This window comes from Siniperca chuatsi, linkage group LG5, assembly GCF_020085105.1.
Source record: "Siniperca chuatsi isolate FFG_IHB_CAS linkage group LG5, ASM2008510v1, whole genome shotgun sequence".
Classification (NCBI taxonomy): domain Eukaryota; kingdom Metazoa; phylum Chordata; class Actinopteri; order Centrarchiformes; family Sinipercidae; genus Siniperca; species Siniperca chuatsi.
In genome coordinates, this window is record NC_058046.1 from 25,963,685 (window position 1) to 25,984,003 (window position 20,319).

Below are 20,319 nucleotides of genomic sequence, written 5' to 3' on the forward strand. Positions count from 1 at the left end.
ACAACATTTTCTAAATACACTCCCACCACTCAACAAACCTTTACTCTAAATGTGTCATATGTACTATAATTGTTAGGGCAAAAATTAAATCAACAACTGCTGTCATGCTGAAATGATATGAACAGCTCAAACCAGAATATGATTCAGAATTATGTGATACATGCATGTTTTTACAGGTGTTTTTTGTTCTGAGCTTCATACATGAAAACTTGTTGAATCTGTATTTTATGTTTTATCGGTTGTTTATTATACATTGTTTTCTTTTTTCAGTCTTTTTCTTTACAAATTTTCCTTGGACTTTTTAACACCCATATGCTGGAATCTAATTACATAACCCCACACTACTGTGAGCTATATTGTTTAGTCCTTACTTGAACAGTTATAGTGTTAGTTTCTGTATGTATCTTGCTTACAATGGCGACTGTAAAGAGAGATTTTACATGAAACGTAATACATCATATGAAATAACTAAATTATGTAAAGTAAGTAAATATGTAAAGTAAATGTGGGTTATTGCCTGTAAAATAGCATTGCAAATGTGATGAATTCATATATTGTGTAGGCATATGGAGTTTTCAGACATTTCACATGTGAAATTTTACATTTGATGTATAAAATATTTCACATGTGAAATGTCCCAGGTGAATTCTCTGCAAAAGTTTACACTGGAAATATGAATTTCATGTGTTTTTTGTGTGTAAATGTGCTGCAAAACCTCTTGTCTTCTTATATTTTATCAATATAATGACAAAATGTGCTTTGCGCTCCCACCCAAGCATCCAACAAGCACCTTTCTCTTAGTTGCATATGAATGTAATTTATAGGAGACCGGCTTGTATAAGAGACATGTCTTCCCATGTCCCTTATACTGTTTACCCTGCCCCTATTTTCTCAATCGATTTGGTTAAACCAGCAAGCTTTGGGCCTTAATCCTGGTTCTTTTTCCTTTAATTTGGACTGCAGAGTCATTTGCTTTACATGTTCTCCCAGGAACTACTTGATACAGGTAACAGCCCACTGTGTAGCTCCCTTCTGGGCCTTTAGGTACTGTACATGTCCATCAGCGGCTCTTGATGATCATACCACTATGGTACCTTTATACAAGCTAATGTGGGCTGAAGTATCAACATCCAGTCAGATACTTGTGATTTGTACATTATATTCTGAGTGGACATCTGATGCTTATTTTCTGAAATTTCAAGCATTTTAAAGGGACCCTGCACAATTCATTTAAATGCACCAAATATTTGCTGCCATCTTGTGGCAAAATAGGACACAGCTGTGACACTCACTGCTTTTCATTTTTGGTTATCACTTCATCTACCTTAATATTTATATGGCTAAACTTTGATTTATTCTTAAATCTGCAGCTATGAAATAGGAACCCAAATAGAAAGAATTCATAGTCTAAATGTCCCTCAAAATATACCGCAACTGATATAATGTATACAACAGTATGTATACAAATTCTCCAATACAAGCCAATTTTATCAAATGTGATGATCATAGCAAAATGCATCTTCAAAGTTTGTTATATGTGTATATACATACTTAATTAAAACACTATATGTTGATTGTTTAATCTATACAAAACTGTGTAAAAATTACAATTTGTGGTTTTACAGTGGGTTATGTGCCGGACTATCTCTTGACTGGGCTCAGTGACTTTCTGAACTTAATCAGTGAACTTTAGAGATGCTGTCAGGCAGATTTTGTTACCTTTGGAATGAGCCAGGTTAATGTTTCTGATGTTTAGCTTTAGTAGCTTCCTTTTTACCATACAGACATGAGAGTGGTATGGATCTCTTCATCTAACTCTCAGCAAGAAAGCAGAATAAGCACATTCCCCAAAAATGTTGGAACTATTTCTTTAACTTTCAGTGTTTTGTATGCTGAAACTGTGACAAACTCTAACCTGTGTCCTCTCAGTGGTATCATTACACGTTTGGACGCTCCATTCAGAAAGTCTTTTTCCAAGGTGTCATCTTCCTTTCTTTCCCACACAAAATGCTATATTCATACAGCTTCGAAAAGCCTGAACATCACCTGAACAGATGAATACAGTAGGGTTAACCAAGCAGTTCTATTTTTTCTTTTCACTTCATTAATTTAAATATTTTTCACTTTAACTGTGAGTAAATGTACTTGAGAATTTACTGAGTTACTTTCCAACATTGGTTATATGTGGTATATGTTTGCTGTAACAGCTGTGCACTTAGTCTACTGCAGATCTTTTTTCATGAATTGATTCTATTTCATTCAACTTATTTAATGAATAATAAACAATACGAACATGTTCCCTCTTCTTCATAAACAAAAGGTATGTATGTCCACATACTGCCCTGCCCCCCTTTCTCCCTCTCGTGCACGCACACACGCGCTACGACACACACACACAAACATGGCGTCCTCTGTTTCACCGCTACGCTCCTCCTTCAGGATTTGTAGCCCGTTAACGTTACACCATCACTGCTGTCGGGCCAAACTGCGGATGCACAGAAAATGCGAGAGTCAAAGGAGACATCTACACCAGTCGGCGACCAGGTAAATGGCAGCACGTTTAAAACACCGCTGTTTTTTTCTTTTAATGACCGTATTACTTTGCCGAGGGATGAGCGACGCTTCAGCGCCGGTGAAGGCGTGTGTACCGTCACGTGCCAGAGGATGGTGATTGACTGCAGATTTCACCGTTCACGGTAGAGAGGGCAGGTTTAGCGGACATTCCTTTAGCTGGGAGGTTAATTACAGGTCTGAATAAACCGACAATGCTGTCAACAAATGTGTCACTATTACATAACTCGGCGCAGTTTCGCCGGTTGTAGCTTAATTTTTAAGAACACACCGCATTCGTACAATATTGGCTGCTGCTGCTAGAGTACGATCAACTACAGTTAATTAAAGGTCCAGTATGTAACATTTAGGAGGAGCTACCGGCAGAAATGGAATATAATATTTATAAGTGTTTTCATTACTGTAAAATCACCTGAAAGTATGTGTTTTCATTACCTTTAGAATAAGCAGTTTATATCTATAGAGAGAGCGGGTCATCTTCTACGGAAGCCGCCATGTTTTTAAAGTAGCTCAGAACGGACAAACCAATCACTGGCTCTTTATTGGGCCTTTCGCGAGTTTCGCGGCCACCGTAGTTTCTTCTACACGCGTGGAAGGGGAGAGTGAGGCGAGCGGTATTCAAATGGTTGCAAACTGCAATTTCACCGCTAGATGCCACAAAATCCCACATATTGGACCTTTTAAGCCATTAACGTGAAGCGCTGGAGCCAATAATGCCGCTTATACCACAGTGATTTAGGCTTCTTAACACAATCATAAATCCTTTAAGATCAAAATCAGACAAGAAAAGAGTATGTTATTAAACGCTAATTCGTTACTCTGGGAACTAATTTACCGTTTGTCTTTTCCGTTACAGCTTCAGAGCCAACGGTTGCAGTTTTTGTCTTCAAAAGTTGGCTAGACTGTGTCTGACCAAGGGAACCAAATAGCATTATTCACATAATTGTAACTTACTTGATATTATTCAAAATACTCAGCCTTAGTACTCACTTACATTTTTAGTGCCTACACTTTTACTAAAAAACAAAAAACAAATGGTCTTCAGCTTAGCTACAAACTGCAAATGAACATTTTAAAACGTGTTAAAAGTAAAACGTATCTTAAATGTACACAAAGAGTACAAAGGGAATGTCATTAGTTTTTCAAGCATTTAGTCATAAACTAATGTATTAGACAAAATGAAATTTAGACGTGAGGGTGGCGCTAGATGAAACATTAGGGATCACAAAACTGATCAGTGACAATTCATCCAGAAAAGGACATGAATGTCTGTAAAAAAAATAAATAAAAAAAATGCATGTGAAGCCATCTGATTTCATGATCTATAACCTTTAAAACCACTACTTTCAACCTCATACCCATGAGGGCTAGATGAAAAGTCAGGAGATCACCAATTTCAGTAGGATTTGTCCTCTGAGGACCATGGCAATCTGTGCCAAATTTCATGGAAATCCATCTAATACTTATTGAGATGTTCCTGGTCTGGTGGTGGACAATACCGACACTGCCATCCGTAAAGTGGGGAGGGAGTGGGACAGACCTCATCCCATGATTACAAATGTGTTGAGTTAATGTGCAAGTGTGTATCTTTTCCCACATACTGTGTAATCTACTGTATACCATACAAAAGGGCAGACATTCATAATGATGTGCCAGATGTACATTATTATTTTCATTATTGATTAATTTGCTGATAAATTTCTTAATTTAAATAAAATGTGAGAAAAGTTGACATCTTTAGATTGCTTTTTTTGTTTGACCAGCAGTCCAGAACCCAAAGATATTGGGTTCAATCACCTATCTGAAAATGACCAATAATATCACCTTTATTTAGAATAATGTGTTGGATAATGTGTTTTTGGTTTTATGTCTGTTTTGCAACCTGCGATGTGGTGTGTGTGTGCTGTTTATGTGCATTTATTCACGTCTTTATGATTTATCTCTTCAGGCACGCCGCCGTGGTGATTTCCGGGACAGAGTTGGCTCGTCAGCTCCACAGAGAAATCCAGCGTGATGTGGAAGAGCTGGTAGCTCAGGGCAACATGAGACCCCACCTAGGAGTGGTCTTAGTGGGGGACGACCCAGCCAGTCGTACCTATGTTAGAAATAAGACCCGGGCAGCCAGCATCCTGGGTCAGATATGATCATTACATGCATTCCTTAACAATGTATATTGTGTATCATGCAGATCAACAAACATACAGTAACATAGATCTACTTTAAACATTTCACATTTTTAGGCATGCATGGACATATAGATACACATGGATAACCACATTTTTCATAAGCAAATATGTGTAATGTCACACAGCTGCAAACTAACATGCACATTTTGAACATGGAGTGGGTGTGATGTGTATGTGCTCTCCAGGTATTTCGAGTGACACAGTGGTGCGGCCTAGCTCGGTCTCCCAGGAGGAGTTGCTGGAGCTTATTGACAAGATGAACCGCGACTGGAGGGTCAGCGGCCTGTTGGTGCAGCTGCCACTTCCCGGTAAACACAGACGGTGGAGCTGCACAGAGTTTTCCTCACTGAAATCGAAGTTAAACAAATGAGATGGGCTGTACAGTTCAATTTGCAGTGATCGCATTTATATAGTTCTTTCCTAACGTGAAAAATCATTGTGGAAGCTATATGAAAATTGGACTATGGTGGCCTTTAGTTAAATACAGTGGTGTGCAAAAGTGTTTGCCCCCTTCCTGATTTCTTATTTTTTTGCATGTTTGTCACACTTAAATGTTTCAGATCATCAAACTAATTTAAATATTACTCAAAGATAACACAAGTAAACACAAAATGCAGTTTTTAAATGAAGGTTGTTATTATTAAGGGAAAACAAAATCCAAACCTACATGGCCCTGTGTGAAAAAGTGATTGCCCCCTAAACCTATTATCTTTGAGTAATATTTAAATTTGTTTGATGATCTGAAACATTTAAGTGTGACAAACATGCCAAAAAATAAGAAATCAGGAAGTGGGCAAACACTTTTGCACACCACTGTAAGTACATTTCCACTACAGTAAAAGTTTGGTTTCTTACACTTGATTTTTTAAGTTGACTGGCGATATAGAAAAGATCCACATATTGTATGTTTAGAACAGAATTTAGTCCCATTGTATGATGTAGTGGTCAACAATTAGCCATTATGTTTTCCACGATATGATATGTAATGTCAGTGAGTATTTGTCCTACTCCCTCTCCTCTTTAGAGCACATAAATGAGCGAGCAGTATGTAATGCCATCGCTCCAGAGAAGGACGTGGATGGCTTCCATATTGTGAATATCGGAAAGCTGTGTCTGGACCAGAGATCCATGGTGCCTGCCACACCTGCAGCTGTCTGGGAGATCATCAAAAGAGCAGGTAAACCACAAAAACCTGTTGTTGTGCCCTGGTTTTCATAGTGTTTGTATTGTTCTTTTTTTAAAATTTTGCTGCAGACAAATAATCCTGCAGGGGGCATTGAAGATCTATTGAATTGAATATAATGAAGTTGAATATTTCTCAAAGTCATATTTAGTGCAACCTGTAACTTTTGTCTTAATCATTACTTTATGGTATTATTAATTCAATTTTCATCAATCTTGATATTACTTAATAGTAGCAGATTTACAGTAAATTACTAGTAGTAGCTGTTATTGTCAGCTCAGTTAGGGTAATTTGCCTCCGTAACTCATACTGTGTTCATATTCTACTCATCAAACTTCAGCACATGTTCGATCTTCAATTACAACATTTTTAAGTCGTTTCTGGAGGTAAAGGGAGGTGCAGGTATGTGCTGCTGTCTTTTCATGTCTGGCCCACTAGATGGCACCTAACAATCATTTTCCCACTCATAATTAAGAACCTGGGCTGAATGTGCTTTGCCAAATGTATATGAGTAAGAAAATGTAGTGTGGTGGCTCTTTTTCACAAACTGGTTCAAAATTTCCAATAGGAAAGAAATCTTTCTGAATGAAGTGACAATAACTGCAAATAAAGCATATAATGCAAATAAAGCATATAATATATGTATGTGTATATATATATATATATATATATATATATATAAATAAAATATATAAGTTCCCTGGAAGAACACCAGACATCTCAGTCGCAGAACCCTCAAGCTCCCAGGCCCCGAGGACCTGAGCTAGAAAGATGAGACCACCCGCAGAGGGTGAAGGACGAAGTTGGGTTTTTTTGTGTGTGTATTTAATGCAGGATTTAGATTCTGACTGTACTTGGAGATGCCATGCAAGTATTAAGAAATGCTACATGTAAAATAAATCATGATATGAGAAAACTGGCTGCCATGGCAGGTAACTCATTTTGTTGTTTTACTCATCAAACCAGATAGAGGGCGCTGTTGTTTATGTACAAGCAGAGCTAAACCTTCAATCAAAATCCACTGCTGATTTGATTAGTTCAGCTGAGGTAACTGTTGTTGCTGAGAGGCCTGACTGCTGAGTGGAAAAGTTTATACACAGTCTGTAAACGTTTAGATGGCTTTGTACCCTTTTCCAGAAATCAGGGATAAAGAGTCTGTGAGAACGTGGGGAGGCTCCTTGACAATGTTGGCAGTGTTTATGATGATCATGAGGGTATTAATGATAAGTGCCCTCTGTGGAGAAACGAGAGACCCTGATGGCTGTTATCAGTTACTATCTATCAGCCAGCAGAGAATTTTTGCTATTCCCATACGAGACAGTGTTGAAGCAGATTAGGATGCTTTCTGTTGTCCCTTTTTTTTTTTTTAAGAATGTGTTGTTGTGGATGGTAGGGTGAAGGTTTCTATCTCTCTTTCTGTCTCTGCACTACATGGACACACTACTGGGGTTTTTGGGCAGGGAGGAATAGAGGCAGTGTTGATCGTCAAGTTGACATAGTTTGTGATGTCCACTCCAGCAAAGCAAATCCGGCAGCGTAATCATCTTGTCCATCTGAATGCTCAGGATGTTTCAAAGACTCCAGGCAGTATGTATAGTATAGTTTGAGGTTTATCAGGTCCCTAAGGTGAGATATCCTACCACACCTGAAAAAAGGGTTTAAAGCATTGAACCATTATTTATTCAACATAATAATGGTTCAACCATTAACCATTAAAATGCCTGGGCTTGTAATGTGCCTTTTCTCATTGCTCTACCTAAGATTGCTTGACGAATGTTTTCGAAGAATATCAGCTTTTTCATCTTCAAGAGCACCTTAAGGTTACTTGGATTTCTGGATTTTAAATTGAGTGAGCATGTTGACTGGGGAAGGTGAGAGATATAATACTGTACTATTATAATATAATACTGACATATCAGACTGTCATGCGAAAACAATGAATTGACTAACGGAGTAAATAAATGAATAAAATCCACATACAAGTTTAATAGACTTTGTCACTTGACAACATGACTGGACAACATCCATATATTTAATATAAACTTTATATGCAAACAGAGGTATCAGTCACACATACCTGTCCTCCCACTATAAATCACTTGAATAGCTTTTGTGTCGGCTGGCAATAGATGTAGTAATTGTCACAGACATTGTGGTGCCAGGCTGTGGTGCAGTTGACATAATAACCTCCCTCCACATGCTTGTGTGATCAGGCTCTCTTTATGCTATTTTTGTTGATTTTCAGTATTTTGTGTTTATCAGATGATTTTGCTCCTTGCACACCTTGGTCTCAACTGAGCAGTACAGTCAATGTACAATCAAAAATGTGTTTGTGCAGGTATTGAGACAGTGGGAAAGAATGTGCTGGTCGCTGGTCGCTCCAAAAATGTTGGAATGCCCATTGCAATGTTGCTGCACACTGATCGCAACCATGAACGCCCCGGGGGTAAGTAAGTTTAAGTGTGTGTGTGTGTGTGTGTGTGTGTGTGTGCGCATATGAGTCAGAATTGTAATATGACTGGAGTGCTGCTGATATTGGCAAATTATATTGCACCATCTTGTCTTTCCCTGAAACATTTTTGATGCTTAAAGCTTTTGTCAGGACTGGCTGCTCACCTTTTTAGTCAAACATTAAATGCTGATGCACGTCCTGCCGGAAGAGTTCAAAGAGGAAAAAACAGGGAGTGTGAAGGAAAATTACGAACAGGGCGAGCCTTTTGGCATTGTGCACTGCTGGCAGACGGATCAACTTATAAGGGTGTAGGAAGAAGGGAGGGGATTTGGAAAGGCATAGATGGAATTTGCTTATTAGATGTAGCAACAAGATATGTTTGACCTGTCAAAGCATAGCAGTATTGCAGGTCAGATCAACACAAAGGTGTAAACAACTTGAAATTTGTATGAAATTGTCCTAACTGGAAGAACTGCTTATAATCAACAACATATAACTTGTAATTAGTGAGCTCTTGAGGTGCTGGTAGGTAGATTTTGTTACTGTACACACAGCCAGGCTAGCAGTTTCAAAATCTAAATCTCCGTATTTTCCAAAATTTCATACTATTCCTTTAAGAGTGCAGCATAGGAAATGTGCCAGTGACAATACGCATGGACATTTAAGGGGTGGGTGTTGTCTTACAATCTCTTAGAAGGGAGTCACACCGGACCTTTATCAGACATAAAGGTCATTAGACTGAAACATAGCCCTAAGAGGGCTGTGTCATAGTTTTGGGTTGCTTTGCTGCTGAGAGTGTAGACCCAGCCCATGGTGGTCTCACCCAACTTGGGTATATAATGCTTCTGATACATGCCATTCAATCAATATTATAACTAGCAGGTCCAAGATAACAAACCAGAACGTCCCTTTAAGTTACCACAGGATGTCTAGCAGAGAATAACGAGGAAGATATGAACACTGTAGGAAAACCAATGACCTGCCCTTCTCAGCTTTCACACCTCAGTCCTTTTAAGTGTAACAAAGACCAGTGAATGTAATAAAATTGTCGCTTTTCTGGAGAGTTGATGTGCATTGCCACTGGGAGAAATAACAGTGGAGTATCCTGATGCGTTGATGCTGCCAGTGTGTGGGCTTACAAGCAAAACAGTTGGTGTGGGTATTTTCATGCACATCATACACCATGCGTGTGGCCTATAGCGTATATGGGACGAACTGCAGAGAAGACTCACACAAAGCAACCGACATAGCATATATGAACAACCAACACATCTGATAACTAAATGTGTGTCTTTTTTACATTTCTGGAACATTGCCCTAATAATCCTTATATTTTGTTTAATGTATGTATTTTCATTTTCTTAATGTGGCATTTCCCCTTAGTTAAATTCTCGACAGTAGAGAGCGACAGAAAACATGGAAGGAGAGAACAGGATGAAATACTCATATGAATATGAGTCCCTGGTGGAATGCTGTATGTTATTTACCATTATTTTTTAGGATTTAAAAAAACTTATCTGATCCTTAGCAAAAAACCTTTTTCATTTATTTTTTTTAAAACCTTTGACTTGCACTGTTGAAGCTTATAAGCTTGTACACACAGAGTATCCAGGGGTATTTGCCAGTTGTCAACACATCAAGTTTACTTAGATAATATCTGACAGTCATGTTTTTACTCAGAGCTTCCTTTGTATATTTTATTGAACCGGAAACTCAGCAAGTGAAAGCATGTCAAAATATAACCCAGATACACCTTAAAAGATGTAGAACTTGGATTCTTAGCAAAGCAGAAGTAGAATTTTATGCATGTTGTAAACTTGGGCTGTTACATTCTACTATTCCTTGAAATACAAGGCTGTGTAAACTGACTGTGCACCAGCACACAATGACAAGGTTACAAAGCTGAAGAAGCTAAACACAAACACTTGGTCCCAATTTTATGAAGTTTTAATGAGGTAATATTCATTGTGGGGTCAGTTCTCTTCTCCCCCCCCCGCCCACACACACACATCCCATGAGGTATGTGACCTGGAGGCTTGATGTGCTGCGACTTGCCTTTCCTTCCCTCTCATTCTTGTCTTCCTAGAAGCCCTTCCTGTGCAATCCTCTTCTTCCTGCTCCACACCTGTACTCCTGGTCACACTCCAGTTATAGCTATGCAGGATGTCTTACACATCTTAAAAAAAGATTAGGATTACTTTTGTCATGTTACTTTCCCTCATTGTGTAATTACTCACTACATAAAGTGTCTTTACTCCACCATTACCTGCTCTGAGTTTAAAGACAATTCCAGGCTCAAGAGTAATATAATAAACAAGATAATAATAAAAAGGCTATTATAATAAATACATTTAAAGAGTGTGTGCACATAAATTATATATATAATTTTTTCTCTTTCTCTAATCTTTGTCTTATCTCTAATGCTACTGAGCCATGCAGGTAATCTAGATTTTATGTGGTTTTGAGAGATCCTCATCTGAAACTTGTGCCGTGAACTCAATAAAATGGAGGTGAAAGGAATTTTGCTGCTCGCAGCACTAAGAAATTACATACCCTGAGCAAAAGCTGTTTGCTTAGAGTTTGTACAAGCTTGGAAAAACTATGACTCTTTTTTTACACTGCAGCATGCTTCTCTGACTATTTACTGCGGAGTGAACTTGCAGTGTGATCAATCAATCATTGTTACCTCCTGAGCTGAGGCAGACAGATAAAAATAAATAAAAACAGTTAAATGATAGACTGGATTAACTTTCTTGCCCATAATTGTGAAAATTAGCAGATCAAATAATGCAGTTATAACAAATCCTAAATCATAAAAACGTACACATTTCATGTAGTCCACATGAAATATTCATCAACATGTTCTTAAAAGTTTAAATGTTACCTAATCTTGATTTAATTTCAGTGTTTTATTTGAAATAAGGGACTGCTTGCTCCTGGTACTTTAAAACATGTACTGTCTGGATGGCAGTAAATGAAATAACAGCTGAAAATTAAGAAATGGCAGCTATATTATGAACTGAAGCTTGTCAGATTTAGAAAATATTGATAAAGTTGATTAACTTCAGGTACGTAGATGACAGCCCTTACTCATTAAACAAGAGGCGTTTTTGTGTGATATAATGCCTCAGCTCTTTTCCACTGAAGGTTAATGTTATATTTCATGAAAGTGTAATACGTTTTTCTGATGTTAGCAGGGGTGGTCTTTATTTTAGGCAAGATACGCCTCAGGAAACCCCTGAAAAAATTTAATTCTTAGCTAGGACAACTGTCAGCAGTTTTCAGAGAGACTGTTGCTTCAATAGTAAGAAGTTCCAAGGGAGACCTTTCATAGTAATGTCTGTGAATTATCCTGAGTAACATTGTTTCTGTTGAGTTTTTGATATGTATTTGTCACTACTTTAAGCACCAGATATGAAATTTAATCCACCCACATTGTATGTGGCAGAAATGTCAGAGACAGATATCTCAAAATTTTGTGTGTGTGTGATTTGTGTGAATCGACCCAAAAAAGTCCTGTTTCCTCTCAGGTGATGCCACGGTGACCATTGCCCACAGATGTACGCCGAAGGAACAACTGAAGGAGATAACCAGCCTGGCTGACATCATTATTGCAGCTGCAGGTAATTACACCCCAGACACCATTTTTTACCCTTTAAAGGAGCAAGTGGCAAGGAATGTAAGCGACATTCATCGCCACTAAATGTTGCACTAGAGCACCAGCATCTCAGACCAAAACAAATGGGCGCTACGGCGCACCAGACTCCGTTGAGAAAAACTGTAACTTTACCTCGCAGATCATCGTAAAACACACTTCTTTCAAACTGGACAGAAACAAAATAAAACTCACCAAAACCCATTGCAGCCGCAAAAATGGCTGCAATGGGTGCTGTGGACAAATGTGCCCGTCAAAGTACGTCCACTAAAAGTGCTTGTTTTTGTCACTGACAGGCTCAGATTGTTATTCTAAGTGTCTGACAACATTATAAAAAGGATCCCTACAGAGAGAGACCTTTTTGTCAAACCAGAAACAGCCGTTTTATTGCTCTCACCCGTCGCCAGACTCCATTGGGAAAACAATAATTTTACCTCGCAGATTATCTTTAAACACACTTCATTCAAACTCTACAGAAACAAAATAAAACTCACCAAAACCGTCTTTGTTAGTCCACTGTTCCAACAATCACCAACTCTGGTTTGGTCGAAATAAACCCCTAAGTCACAGCGTTAGATGAGAAAAAACAGCTTTATGTCCAACATGATGTCAAAAATTCAAAGATATCCAGTTTACTATCACATAAGGTAGAGAAAAGCAGCAAATCCTCATAACTGAGATCCTGGAACCCATGACTGTTTGGCCTTTTTGCTAAATACAATTCCTTAAACAATAGCATGATTATCAAAATAGTTGCTGAGTAATCTTTCTGATCGACTAATAAATGAATCAATTAGCCACCTTTTTATATGCAATGTGTATTGTTTAATTATGTTATTGGTAGTTGGGTGTGGGGTTTTATATATTTAATCCGTAATAGGGTATTTCTGTTCAAATCTGACAATGACAAGCCAATTTTGAATGGAGTCAATTAAGTTAATATAAATTATTTTTGAATCAAATTTTTGCCTTTTTGATTTTTTGCAAAAACTAATTAAATTTTCACGTGAGGTTGCAGTGTGACGGTCTGTGCCTAACAGAAAGCCCAGCAATGTCCATTATAGTTGTCCACTCTTTTGTAAGCACAACTACAATAAAGACATTAGGTCAAAGATGAACCACGTGGTCACTCACAGAAAATCAAATTGACACACACAGTCTGAGTAATAACTTCATCGTTCATCGTTGTTTTCACTTTCAAGTAACTGGATATTGTTCAACTGGAGAGTTTAAAATGTGTGAGTGTACACTTCTTAAACCAGTGTCACGTGTCATTTCATTATATTGGAACTGCCACAGAGGGAATTATGTAGGCTGGTAACGCAACCAGCAGGAATGATTGTGAAAGTGCTCACCAGCCCTTACTTGAAGTGATCTCACCTGAAATAATTAACACTGAATATTCAGTATATATACCTGTTACTCTGCTCCAACTGTGGTCACGGATTACAGCTTTCTTGAAGAATAGTGATCTGTGGCAGCTGTAATGTGAGACAATCAGTCAATGCAGGGCAGGAGTATCTCTGATGTATCTGTATATGCCTTAGTGGGTGCTGTGTTGTACGTCCTTTGTAATAAATAGGCTTTTCCCTGATGACTAAAAGCAGCTCTCTGGGAAGGGCATCTCATTTTCTGGTCATTCAACTGTTAAGTTTGACTTTTGGAAATCAGGAAGTGCATTTACACTGTGCTGTATATTTAAGTGAACCCCAGACATCCAGTGTACAACTATCAAAAACTGTTTTCATGTCACTTGGGAATAAGCACGCATTTGGGTTTAGTGAAAATCAAGTGTGTGTTGGGGATTTAAGTGTTGTGGAACTTGTAATTGCAGTTAGTGGGAAATTAGACTAAGGGTGTAGTTTGAGGTTAGCGTGTCACTGAGCTCCTCTGATGTCTGTGTGCCATACTGTACATGAGCAGTGGTATTTTCTAAAGTTTAATCTGGTTCTTAATTGTTATTTGACTCAGACTTGATCCCATTGTAGCACCATAATTACAGTCTGAGGAGTTCAAATTTACATGTTTCTGACAGCCAACTTCAAAGTGGAGAGGTTATCAACATAAATATACAATGCTTAGTTATTTCCTTCCCTGTAGACAGTCAGTTGAGGTATCATCTTATTCTTCTATGTTGCCTTTTAAGTCTGAAGTGAAGTAGTAATTCTCACGGTATTGCACTAGAACCTGTGATTAAAAGGAGATGACAAGCATCACTGCAGGAATGAAAAGACAGCTCACCGTTCAGTGACTTTGATATGAACTTAATGGACGCAGAACCTTTATCTCTGTCCTGATGTGGGGTGGCTGCAGATGCCTTTTAACTAACCGACCAAACAGTAATGGTTTTTTCAACTTTAATTTCTCGTTGTCTGAGTCAAGTCAACATGTTCAGCCTGACCAGCAGCAAGATTTAGAGAGACCATCCATCAACAAAGTGACGCAGGTCTGAAATAAGTGTTTGTAAACATCTATTCACTGATTTGGCAGTATTTAGTAATTTGATTAATTGTAACTTTGGGAATATGCAGCACTAAATCACAATATCAACAGACACAGTAAGGGACCAGTGGCAGGTTTGCCCTGTGTCAAAATCTACTTTTAAGATCTAAATCTTAAATCTTAATCTAGCCATGATGTATCCATGGGTTGCAGTCTGATGTTCTCAGCCCCATGTGGTAGTGTAATTGAAATAATTTTCTAGGAACAATTCACAAAGCACCCCCCCCGCTTGTTGTGCATAGGTGTTCCTGGACTGATTACAGCAGACATGGTGAAAGAAGGTGCAGCAGTCATCGACGTGGGCATAAACCGCATCCAGGACCCGAAAACAGGGAAACTCAGACTCATCGGTGACGTGGACTTTGAGGGTGAAGTTCATTAGAATGTCTAAATAAAGAAAGCAAGGTTTCGGTGAAACTGTGTTGTATTATGTCAAATTCTTTATCATTTGTTTTACCTTTTTGTGCCTCTGAGTGCTAATTTGATTGACACACACTTAACACTGACAGAAAAATATAGGATTCCTGAGATCCAGGCTCAGTCTCAACTTATAAGTGATTCTTTCCATTTCTTGGATCACTTCGACTGTTTGTATCTAGGTGTTAATAGATGGTGATGTAATGTCCAGCCAATTCCGATTTGTTTTTATGTGGCTATACATATTATTGTATATTGATATTTATCTCCTTCCCTCTCTATTTCTGATGGAATGGTACATGTATAAATATAAAACATTTTTTTGTAGTTTACTGTATTTAATGTTGTTCCACAGAAATAAAAGGTTAAAAAGAGATATAGAGATATGTGTCAATCTTAGCTCTGGTTCTTGGAATAAAAACAATGTAACTTGACTCCATGTCAATTGTTTGACTTGTTGTAGGAGTGAAGGAGAAAGCAGGTTTCATCACACCTGTTCCCGGAGGCGTGGGTCCGATGACAGTTGCCATGCTGATGAAGAACACTGTGACTGCTGCCAGAAACGCACTGATGCATTAAACACACACATTATAAAGCCATTTGTTTTGTTCAATGATATACAGTACAAACAGTGTTTGCGCGCGCACACACACACACACACACACACACACACACACACATCAATTAATTTAGGTTTATGCACACATACACACACTTTTATTTAAAAATCCATGAGCTCAATACTCCATACCTGCTGGCAAACTTACTTGATATGTACTTTGTTTATATTTTGAATTTGTTCATTTATTTATTTAAATTATTTATTTCAGAGTTCACTTTTTAAGAATTTAGATTAATATTTTTTCTACTGAAGTCGTTTTGGTTCATTTTTGAACATCCAGATTCACTGGAAAATGAATATTAAATAAAAAATATTGCTGTGCCAATACTACAATGTCTTTTTCTGATTTACAGATGCCTCTTTTGGAATTTTGCCTTTATTGGACAGTCGACACTGTAGAGAGAGGGGTATGACATGCAACAAAGGTCCTTGGCTGGAATCGAACAGTGGACATTGTGGTCATGTGGTATGTGCCTTAACCATTAGGCTGCTGGGGCACTCCTTACTGTCTCCTCGTATCAAAGAAGACATTCAGTCCACAACACAGCACACACCTAATTTCATCTCCCTCAATGTGTCTGATCCAGGAAACTTAGAAGAAGCGCTGAAAGCAAAACATAAACTATGACAATTTTCCCTAAGGTTGTCTTGTTTTCTGACCAAAAACTTCAGCCATCAGAATAATTTGAAAGATACTATGATCACAGAAACATTCTGCACATGAGGACTTTCAATCAAGACAACTTTACTGTAATTTATAAAAGCTTAGAAAAAAAATCCTCTTTTTTTCCTTTTTTTTTTAGCCATTCTAATGGCGTGGCTCTAGAGATGGCAGTGTTGATTGGCCGGTCCACTATTTTGGTCCAGACCTCACCTATTGGATAGATTGCCATAAAATTTGGTGCTGATGTCCATAGTCCTCCGAGGATGAATGCCCTAAGTTTGTCTATGGAGACACCACCTGGCTGAAATTTCAATTTGTCCAGTGCTTTGGTACCTGCAAAACTAAAGACATTCCCATCAGCTTCAGCTGCCAAATAGCAAATGTTAGTTTGCTAACACACTTGATGGAGACCATAGCAAACATTCCACTTGCTAAACATTCTATGTTAGCATTGTTGTGAGCATTTTATCATGCAGATGTTAGCATTTAACTAAGTACAGCGTCATAGAGTCGCTAGTGAGGCTGTAGACTCTTACGCAGGGGACACACAGGAGGCAGAAACGCCCCGAAGCGCTGCCCACTTCCTTTTGGGGCCCATGTTAATCAATTGGGCTATTCAGAGCTCCGCGGTCAGCTTGCACTCAGCAGCGACAGTTTCGCTGTCTGATCTATTTTTTTTCCACGTGCTGCACGCGACTCTGGAAAGAAAACACACTGATAATCTATTATAACCGATATACATTTATATTATATATGATTATAAATGATCTGCTTACTGGAAATCAGTCTTTCACATTGCTGTGGAAGAATTTTGGCCCACTCTCCTTTGCAGAATTGCTTTAATTCAGTCACATTGGAGGGTTTTCAAGCATGAACTGCCCATTTAAAGGAACTGTATGCGACATTCACTGCCACTAAATGTCGCACTAGAGCACCAGCATCTCAGACCAAAACAAATGGGCGCTACAGCCCACCAGACTCCATTGAGGAAAAACAGCAATTTTACCTCACAGATCATCGTTAAAACACACTTCATTCAAACTGGACAGAAACAAAATAAAACTCACCAAAACCATCTTTGTTAGTCTTTCCACTGTTCCAACAATCACCAACTCTGGTTTGGTCGAAATAAACCCTTAATCCACCTAGTTAGATGTGAAAAGGCAGCTGCGAAACAGGCTGCAATGGCTGCAACATAATCCTTAGGGACAAATGCGCCCGTCAAAGTACGTCCACTAAAAGTGCTTGTTTTTGCCACTGACAGGCTCAGATTGTTATTCTAAGTGTCTGACAACATTATGGAAAGGATCCCTACAGAGAGAGACCTTTTGTTAGAGTAACATCCTTTTTGTTTAACCCGAAACAGCCATTGTATTGCTCTTGCTCGCCACCAGACTCCATTGATTAAAAACATTAATTTTACCTCGCTGATCATCTTAAAGGTGCTATTGATTACATTGATAACATCCAGCCACTAGATGACACACGCCCCCTCCCCCCTCCCATTCCATTCCTGTGCCAGTTTGTTGCACAATCTGCATATTTCATGGTCGAGTGGAGTGAGACTCAGAGTCAGCCATATCAAGTGATGAATCTTTCGTGATAGAGTAATGAATTCATTTTGCAACATATAACTATATATTAGCTATAGATTTAGGTTACTTTGTGCGGAGTGTTTCATGTAACGTTATCTATGGTAATCTTAGGATATGGCTAGCTAGCTTTAGGTAACCCTTTTTTCCCCATCATTTAATAATTATAGGGGCCCTATATTGCAACACTTACTGTAAAATGACATTTCAGTCATCCTTACACTATAAGGAGTTTGGTAAATATTTACATTTTAATCCAATCAAAGAGTACAGTACATTGTAGGGATGCTATTAAAACCCACAGCGCTCGACATTAGACAGACAGCTAAAGTAAAAGCTGACGTTAGGTAGCGCGTAGTGTTGACCTAACATTAGTCTAAGTGTTTTCTTGCTGAAAACAAATCTCATAGCGGATTATAAAAAACTGCTGAGTGCCACATAGCAACAATGGTTACAGGGAGAAAGGATGACTGTATGATCATGTCAGTATTTTTAGATTTTTATTTTAATGTGAGTACTGTAGCTGCCACAAGTACCTCAGCAAAGTGTCTCGTAATAGGGCTAACATTAGACTGCTATATGAGATGACACCCTCAATAACAGTCACGTTTTGGGTCTAAACAGTAGTAGTAGTTCTGAACTATTTACCTTCAATATGACTCATCAGTAATATATTGGGATCCCACCTCCACTCCGTTCTTAAAGAGGAGCAACCGCCTTTTCATAAGCGGATCAGTCCGCCACAGGCCCGGACGGATCAGTGACTGATAACATTCTAGTGAGAAAACATTCATTTTGGACCCGTCAAATTTTTTAAAATGATTAATTTACAATCATAATATATTTTTTTAGGAAAAGTGATACTTTTATTCCGCACCACCAATCAATATAACCTTTTAAAACACACTTCATTCACACTGGACAGAAACAAAATAAAACTCACCAAAACCGTCTTTGTTAATCTTTCCACTGTTCCAACAAACAGAAATTAAACGGCCGTTATATCGCTCTCCTCATAGACGAACAGTTTCACAGGGAGGGACTCACATGCACTAACATGCGCGAGTGGCCAGACCGGCTACCAAAGCAAAGAACAGAGAACCTCAGATGACAACACACACAGAGGGAGTGTGACTTTTCCTTTTCTGCTCAGGACGCCATTACTCCACTATATCTTTACATAACAAATAGTTGTTTGCTGCTATAATAATGTTCAAAATCTCATATACAGAACCTTTAAGGTCCTGCCACATCATCTCAATTGGATTCAAGTCAGGACTTTGACTGGGCCACTCCAGAACCTTAATTTAGTTTCTTTTGAGCCATTCAGAGGTGGACTTGCTCTTGTGCTTGGGATCATTGACTTAAGATCACGGACTTCACCCTCAGAAATCACCCTACCACTACCATGTTTGACTGTTGGTATGATGTTCTTATTGTGGAATGCTGTGTTAGCTTTACGCCAGATGTAACAGAACCAATGTCTTCCAAAAATGTCCACTTTCGACTCATCAGTTCACAGAACATTATCCCAAAAGGCTTGAGGGTCATCAATGTGTTTTTTGGCAAATGTGAGACAAGCCTTTATGTTCCTCTTGGCCTGCAGTTCCTTGGATGTTCGTCTGGGTTTTTTTGTGACTTCCTGGATGAGTTGTCGATGCGCTCTTGGAGGAATTTTTGTAGGCTGGCCACTCCTGGGAACATTCACCACTGTTCCAAGTTTTCTCCATTTGGAGATAATGGCTCTCACTGTGGTTCGCTGGAGTTGCAGAGCCTTAGAAATGGCTTTGTAATCCTTTCCAGACTGATATATTTCAATAACTTTCTTTCTAATCTCTTCTGGAATTTCTCATACTGCATACTGTGCTGCTTGTTGAGACCTTTTAGCCAACTTCACTGGAAAGGTTCTGTTTAAGCGATGTTTAGATTCAACAGGGCTGGCAGTAATCAGGCCTGATTGTGTTTAGTCTAATTGAACCCATTTATCAGTTCAGTTTGGTTCATTGGTTGAATGAGTAACTAAGGGGGCAATTACTTTTTTCACACAGGGTCAGTTGGTGTTGGAAAACTTGTTTCCTTCAATAAATTAAATGATAATTTAAAAACTATATTTTGTGTTTACTCAGGTCGTCTTTGTCTTATTTTAAATTTTATTTGAAGATCTGAAATCTGTGTGACAAATATGCAAAACAGAAGAAATTAGGAAGGGGCCAAATACTTTTCATGGCACTGTAGGTCTATCTTTTTTTAAAAATCTCTCTTCACCTGTCATACGTAAAGTTAGAGGCAGCCACAAAAAAATCTTGCCGAAATCTTTCTTCTATAATCACCCCTGACGAAATTGAGGCTTTCGCAACACCTGTAATCATCATCTAAGCAAATTTTTAAAACTGTAAAGGAGGCCTTTGAGTGAAACTATCTATCTGCCAAGGGATTGCGTAGGTTCAGACACTTCCAAAGAAGAAACCAGATTTA

At 38.5% G+C, this 20,319-nt stretch overlaps 2 protein-coding genes and 1 long non-coding RNA gene across 4 annotated transcripts in view; 1 reads left to right on the forward strand and 2 right to left on the reverse strand.

Moving 5' to 3' along the window:
• Positions 1–3,127, reverse strand: part of slc20a2 (solute carrier family 20 member 2) — a 55,956-nt gene extending 52,829 nt beyond the window's left edge. Inside the window, exon 1 of the mRNA XM_044197954.1 lies at positions 3,007–3,127. The gene's annotated coding sequence lies outside the window, so the exon portion shown is untranslated. The remainder of the gene's footprint in view (positions 1–3,006) is intronic.
• mthfd2l (methylenetetrahydrofolate dehydrogenase (NADP+ dependent) 2 like) lies at positions 2,325–15,915 on the forward strand. 2 transcript variants are annotated; one of them, XM_044197961.1, is made up of 8 exons: positions 2,325–2,544; positions 4,520–4,704; positions 4,943–5,065; positions 5,782–5,934; positions 8,279–8,386; positions 11,923–12,015; positions 14,792–14,917; positions 15,430–15,915. In XM_044197961.1, exons 1-8 carry the CDS (start codon positions 2,327–2,329, stop codon positions 15,543–15,545), a joined length of 1,122 nt encoding a protein of 373 aa, XP_044053896.1. In that variant the 5' UTR covers positions 2,325–2,326; the 3' UTR covers positions 15,546–15,915. The 2 variants fall into 2 exon arrangements, with proteins under 2 accessions (XP_044053896.1, XP_044053897.1); XM_044197962.1 differs by lacking the exon at positions 2,325–2,544 and adding an exon at positions 2,577–2,696.
• LOC122876955 lies at positions 12,623–20,281 on the reverse strand. Its single transcript, XR_006378160.1, has 3 exons — positions 18,788–20,281; positions 15,460–15,533; positions 12,623–14,936 (listed from the first exon to the last, which is right to left on the reverse strand). It is a non-coding gene; the product is annotated as an uncharacterized LOC122876955 (long non-coding RNA).
• Between the last annotated feature and the right edge of the window lie 38 nt (positions 20,282–20,319).

What these genes read in the sequence shown, in the direction of transcription:
- mthfd2l (XM_044197961.1), top strand. Translation starts at nt 2,327, where the DNA reads ATGTCCACATACTGCCCTGCCCCCCTTTCTCCCTCTCGTGCACGCACA. An exon ending in CCGGGCAGCCAGCATCCTGG is followed by an intron (nt 4,705 to 4,942) that starts GTCAGATATGAT and finishes TGTGCTCTCCAG; the next exon opens with GTATTTCGAGTGACACAGTG. An exon ending in GGAGATCATCAAAAGAGCAG is followed by an intron (nt 5,935 to 8,278) that starts GTAAACCACAAA and finishes GTGTTTGTGCAG; the next exon opens with GTATTGAGACAGTGGGAAAG.